General features: G+C 43.7%; 1 protein-coding gene across 1 annotated transcript; it reads left to right on the top strand.

The window, feature by feature from the left end:
• The first annotated feature begins 2,617 nt into the window (after positions 1-2,617).
• On the top strand, positions 2,618-3,937 carry LOC141097019 (general transcription factor II-I repeat domain-containing protein 2-like). Its single transcript, XM_073583992.1, has one exon. The coding sequence runs from the start codon at positions 2,618-2,620 to the stop codon at positions 3,935-3,937; it is 1,320 nt and encodes a 439-aa protein (XP_073440093.1).
• The last annotated feature ends 2,665 nt before the right edge of the window (positions 3,938-6,602 follow it).

The raw sequence follows: 6,602 nt of genomic DNA, 5'->3' as shown, positions 1-6,602 counted from the left end.
AATGTCATCATTATCATAGGTCCTTCACCATTTATCAGCTCCGCCTCCTGATCACATGACGATGATGTCACCACAGATCCTTCAGCTCTCAGAGCAACAGCTCCATCCAGCTCATGTTCTCTGGTATCTGCTAGCAGCAGATTTCCGGTTCATGCTGTTCCAGTGAGATTACAGGAGGGTTTGGTGGAGTTTTTTTTTGGTGCTTGTGGTAAAACTGTGAGAGGAGAATGTGGGGTGAGATTTGGAGGTTACTGCTCCATGTGACTGCTGCTCCTCAGTGTTTTGGACGTGCAGCATTGTATGGGACTGCACATGATTAAGTGGGGGGAAGGGGCGGAATGTGGAGACAGATGGGGCAGAATGTGGAGACAGATGGGTCAGAATGTGGAGACAGATAGGGCAGGATGTGGAGACAGAGGGGGCAGAATGTGGAGACAGATGGGGCAGGATCATGGGGCAGGATGTGGAGACAGATGGGGCAGGATCATGGGGCAGGATGTGGAGACAGATGCGGCAGGATCGTGGGGCGGGATGTGGAGACAGATGGGGCAGGATCATAGGGTGGGATGTGGAGACAGATTGGGCAGCATGTGGAGACAGATGTGGCAGCATGTGGAGACAGATGTGGCAGCATGTGGAGACAGATGGGGCAGGATCATGGGGCAGAATGTGGAGACAGATGGGGCAAAATCATGGGGCAGGATGGAGACAGATGGGGCCGGATCATGGGGCAGGGTGGAGACAGATGGGTCAGATGGGTCAGGATCTTGAGGCAGATGGGTCAGAATCTGGGGACAGATGGGGCAGGATCAAGGGACAGATGGGGCAGGATAGGGTGATCATTTGGGGGAGACCATATGGCTGAAGCCAGGAATGAGATACAAGGGGCCAGGATAGGGAATATTATTACCTTAGGGCAGGGGTCCTCAAACTACGGCCCGCGGGCCGCATGCGGCCCTCCAAAGACTTTTATCCGGCCCCCCGCCAGGCCGACTTTGAGCTCATGAACTGCACTGCAGTTCAGTGCCGGTGGGCCGTGTAATTGCAGGCGGGACGAGGCGCCGAGGAAAGGCGTTGCGCAGCCCTCCCACAGCACAGTGCACAGAGACGTCATCACGCCGCCTGCGCGGTCTGATGATGTCACGCCGCCTGGGCCTGTGCCGGAAGAAGACGGAGACGAGCGGGCGCCTCTTCAGAGCAGTGCGGGGACATAGGTGAGTCCTTTTTTTTTTTTTTTTTTTTAATGCCGGGTCCTATTGGAGACATTGTTCTGCCTAGTGGGGACCTGTGCTACCTAGTGGGGACATTTTTCTGCCTAGTGGGGACATTGTTCTGCCTAATGGGGACCTGTGCTACCTATTGGGGACATTTTTCTGCCTAGTGGGGACATTGTTCTGCCTAATGGGGACCTGTGCTACCTATTGGGGATATTTTCCTGCCTAGTGGGGACATTGTTCTGCCTAATGGGGACCTGTGCTACCTATTGGGGACATTTTTCTGCCTAGTGGGGACATTGTTCTGCCTAATGGGGACCTGTGCTACCTATTGGGGATATTTTCCTGCCTAGTGGGGACATTGTTCTGCCTAATGGGGACCTGTGCTACCTATTGGGGATATTTTCCTGCCTAGTGGGGACATTGTTCTGCCTAATGGGGACCTGTGCTACCTATTGGGGACATTTTTCTGCCTAGTGGGGACATTGTTCTGCCTAATGGGGACCTGTGCTACCTATTGGGGACATTTTTCTGCCTAGTGGGGACATTGTTCTGCCTAATGGGGACCTGTGCTACCTATTGGGGATATTTTCCTGCCTAGTGGGGACATTGTTCTGCCTAATGGGGACCTGTGCTACCTATTGGGGACATTTTTCTGCCTAGTGGGGACATTGTTCTGCCTAATGGGGACCTGTGCTACCTATTGGGGACATTTTTCTGCCTAGTGGGGACATTGTTCTGCCTAATGGGGACCTGTGCTACCTATTGGGGACATTTTTCTGCCTAGTGGGGACATTGTTCTGCCTAATGGGGACCTGTGCTACCTATTGGGGATATTTTCCTGCCTAGTGGGGACATTGTTCTGCCTAATGGGGACCTGTGCTACCTATTGGGGACATTTTTCTGCCTAGTGGGGACATTGTTCTGCCTAATGGGGACCTGTGCTACCTATTGGGGATATTTTCCTGCCTAGTGGGGACATTGTTCTGCCTAATGGGGACCTGTGCTACCTATTGGGGACATTTACCTGCCTATTGGGGACCTGTGCTGCCTATGGGGGACTACTATGCTGCCTATGGGGGACTACTATGCTGCCTATGGGGGATTATGCTGCCTATGGGGGATTATGCTGCCTATGGGGGACTACTATGCTGCTTATGGGGGATTATGCTGCCTATGGGGGACTACTATGCTGCTTATGGGGGATTATGCTGCCTATTGGGGACATTTACCTGTCTATTGGGGACTGGCAAGGCTGCATTGATAGGCACTGATGACATTGCAATGATGGGCAGTGCAGTCTGTATGTCTCCGTGTGGGTAATTTTATTTCTGGTGTAGTTTTTGTAGAGCTGTATATATATTGGTATTTTACTAATAGCGATTTTGAATCTCTAGGAAACAATGACATCGAGAAAGAGAAAAATTGACTCGGAGTGTAGGATATTCAAGGAACAGTGGACTTATGATTACTTTTTCATGCAGTACAAGGAAAGAGCTGTCTGTTTGATATGCCAAAATATAGTGTCTGTGTTCAAAGAATACAATTTGCGTCGACACTATCAAACTCAACATAAAGATAAATATGATTGTTTGGTTGGAGAAGTGAGAAAAGATAAAATATTAAAACTAAAAAATACATTGACAACTCAGCAAAATACGTTTGTGAAGCAGAAGCAGCTAAATATTTCATCACTGCGAGCAAGTTTTCAAGTTGCCAAGCTAATAGCGTGCACTGGCAGACCATTCGTGGAGGGAGAATTTGTTAAAGAATGCCTTCTTTCTGTAGCCAAAGAGATGTGTCCAGAGAAGGTCGATTTATTTAGTACAGTGAGTCTTTCAGGACCTACAATTACACGAAGGATTGAAGAAATGGGAGACAATTTGCATCAGCATTTGCAAAACTCCGCAAAAAAACTTTCCTATTTTTCCTTGGCACTCGACGAAAGTAATGATATTCGTGATTCTGCACAACTTCTAATTTTTATTCGTGGGACGAATGATTATTTTGAAGTCACAGAAGAGCTTGCTGCACTGCAAAGCATCAAAGGAACAACTACAGGAGAGGACATCTATGAAAAGGTTTGCCAAACTGTGAATGGTTTGGAGCTGGACTGGGCTAAACTAGCCAGTGTGACAACTGATGGTGCTCCTAGCATGGTGGGGTCTAAGAAAGGAGTAATTGCTCGCATTAACCAAGAGATGGACAAGTATAACCATTCTCATCCAATAGCCATACACTGCTTAATCCACCAACAGGCGCTGTGTAGTAAATCACTGAAGTGGGACTCTGTTATGAAAATTGTGGTATCTTGTGTTAACTTCATTAGAGCTAATGCATTAAACCACAGACAATTTCAGGAATTTCTGTCTGAGCTAAATGTTGGCTATGAAGATGTTCTGTACCACACAGAAGTCCGTTGGCTGAGTCGAGGGAGAGTTTTGAAACGTTTCTATGACTTGCTTCCACAGATTACAGAATTTCTGCTTTCAAAAAACAAAGAAATACCAGAGCTCAATGATGCAGAATGGAAATGGCACCTTGCCTTTCTGACAGATGTAACAGAGTTACTTAACAGTTTCAATGTGCAACTTCAAGGAAAGGGGAAGCTCATCTGTGATATGCAATCACATGTGAAAGCATTTGAAGTAAAATTAGGCCTCCTCATCAAACAAGTGAAGGAGGAAAATTTCTCCATCTCCCCACAACTCAAAATCTGTTAGCGCAAAAACCACTGGTTGCATTCCCAAACAAAACATGTGTGGATTCACTGGAAATCTTACTAAAGCAATTCGAATTTAGATTTAAAGAGCTTCATCTCCATGGACAGGACATACAGCTTTTCCGTAACCCATTTTCTATTGACATTGAAAATGTGGATACAGTTTACCAAATGGAACTGGCTGAACTACAGAATTGTGACTCTCTGAAAGACGCATTCAAGTCAAGCAGCCTTCCTAATTTCTATGCATCTCTCCCCTCTGAGACATATCCTAATCTCAGGAAGCAAGCACTCAAAATGGCAACCATCTTTGGCAGCACTTATGTCTGTGAACAGACTTTTTCCAGAATGAAACACCTGAAATCTCCTACCAGATCTAGACTAACTGATGAACACTTGCATCACTTGTTACGACTAGCAGTGACAAATATGGAACCGGACATTGACCATCTCATTAGCCAGAAGCAGGCCCACAGTTCCCATTGAAATATTGGTAAGTTTGTTGATTTAACACTTGTTCTTCATTTTAAAAATTGTATTTGTTCTTGTTTTGTTTCTTTTTTCTTCTGAATAAGATATGTGCAGTGTGCATAGGGCAGGCCATAGGAATTTGTTCATAGTTTTTTTTTAAAACTATATTCCGGCCCTCCAATGGTCTGAGGGACCGTGAACTGGCCCCCTGTTTAAAAAGTTTGAGGACCCCTGCCTTAGGGGCTAACTAAGGGATATTATTACTGCAGTGATGTATTTTATTTTTTTGAGGATACTGTTTTAATTGGGGGTGCGGTCCTGTTACTGTGCAGAGCTACACTATGTCGCCTTTCTTTCTTCATCTGGTGTAGTGTAGAAGTTGGGAAAAAATTAAGTAATGTGCTCAGCAAGCTGTGCTCTAGATAACTGTGTTATTTACTGCAGAGACGAGCCTGGCTGGAAGAAGTGATGGCGGTCTGTGCTGGATGAAGATGAAAAGTGAAGATAAAGGACTTCACCTAGAAATGTCACCTGCACACTGTCACTGGTGATCACTATATTACCTTTACACTGACACTATACACAGAGCTCCTGTGTATAATATCACTGATGATCACTGTATTACCTGTGCACAGACACTGCATACTAAGTACAGATCTCCTGTGTATAATGGCACTTATGTTGATAGTATTAAGTTTCTTTTTATTAATGATCAGTATTGTAGTATTCAGTCACTATGTGGTGGTAGTATGTGGTCTGTCATGGTGTGGTGGTATTTGTCCCTTTCAATGTGATATTATTGGTCATTTTTAAAATTGAAAAATAAATAAAAATAAACCTAAATTGTATTGGATATTTTTACAAATGTTTAATAGGTTAGAGTAGAGTAGGGCCCGACCAGAGAAGTCTACCTTGTTATTGTGGCAGATTAAAAATATCTTTTGCCAAAACAACATCTGCTGGCTATATGTGTGATCTGGTGATGGGAACTGTTAATGTGTGACTGGTGAAAAGTGGAGTTTTCCAAAAGAGCAGTGGGACTGGTGACAGTTTGAGGGGTGGAGCCTGGGTGGAGTCTCAAGGGAGCCCCGAAAATGTTGCCAATATGGGGCCCCGAAATTCCTAGTGGCAGCCCAGTTTGGGGGCCAGGATGGTGGACATTATTATAGGATCGGGGCCACAGACAGGGAACATAATTACAGGATGAGCAACATTATTACAGAATAGGTGCAATGAAGTGGAACAATATTACAAGATGGGGTTAGTATGGGGAACGACATTACGGGATAGGGTTGATGATGGGATATTATTACAGGATAGTGGCCAGGATGGGAGACAATATTACATGGGACTATTTGGGGGACAATATTACATGGGACTATTTGGTGGACAATATACTCCAAATTGGAAGTCATTAATAAAACAGTTGCTGTGAGAATCTGAGGCCAAGTAATGGCTTTTAGGTCAGTCAGCTACAGTGGCCTATAAGGCCCTGCAATAAATAGAATTTAACAGATGAAGTGTCAATATAAAATTAATTGATGTAACATAAGTATGTCATGACATAAGAACAGCAGTCAAGCAAGTAAAAATTTTAAATTGTTAACTAAAAAATAAATAAATAAAGTAAGAAAAAGTAATGGAAAAATATTTCACCACTAAAATTACCACAATGATGTTTCATATCAAGATGAAGAAACAAAAAAAATACAAGTTTGGCTTGGCTGCATCCACAATGACCCAAAGTATAGAACTGTACAATAAGCTATTCAATGAACACTGTAAAAAAACTAATAAACACGTCAAAAATATAGCATTTTCATTATACTAATACAAATAAAATGGAATTAAAAATTGATATAACGGAAAACATAATTTTGTCCTTCAAGGTATGCGGCCTGTCAATTTCTAATTTTTTCTCTGAACTGTCCATTTACCCAGCTGAGTTTGAAAACCCTGCTCTAGACTGTACGGTGCGAACTCTCTGTTTTGTTTCTGTCAGTTTCTCCTGTAATCTTATAAGTTGTGTAGAGGAAGATACAGGAAAGATATATATTTTTATACTGTGTTAGCTAGTAGATAGAAAAATATTTAGAACTGAGAATCCTCAGTGGTTGATACCTTTAAATGGCTAACTGAAAGAGAAGTGGCTTTAGTTCCATGATGATGCAGTTTATTCTGGTATCCTCCATTTT

The sequence above is a fragment of the Dendrobates tinctorius genome, unplaced genomic scaffold, assembly GCF_039654945.1.
Source record: "Dendrobates tinctorius isolate UK_male_01 unplaced genomic scaffold, ASM3965494v1 ptg000082l, whole genome shotgun sequence".
NCBI lineage: Eukaryota > Metazoa > Chordata > Amphibia > Anura > Dendrobatidae > Dendrobates > Dendrobates tinctorius.
The sequence above is the reverse complement of the archived record's forward strand: the minus strand, read 5'-3'. Positions and strand labels throughout refer to the sequence as shown.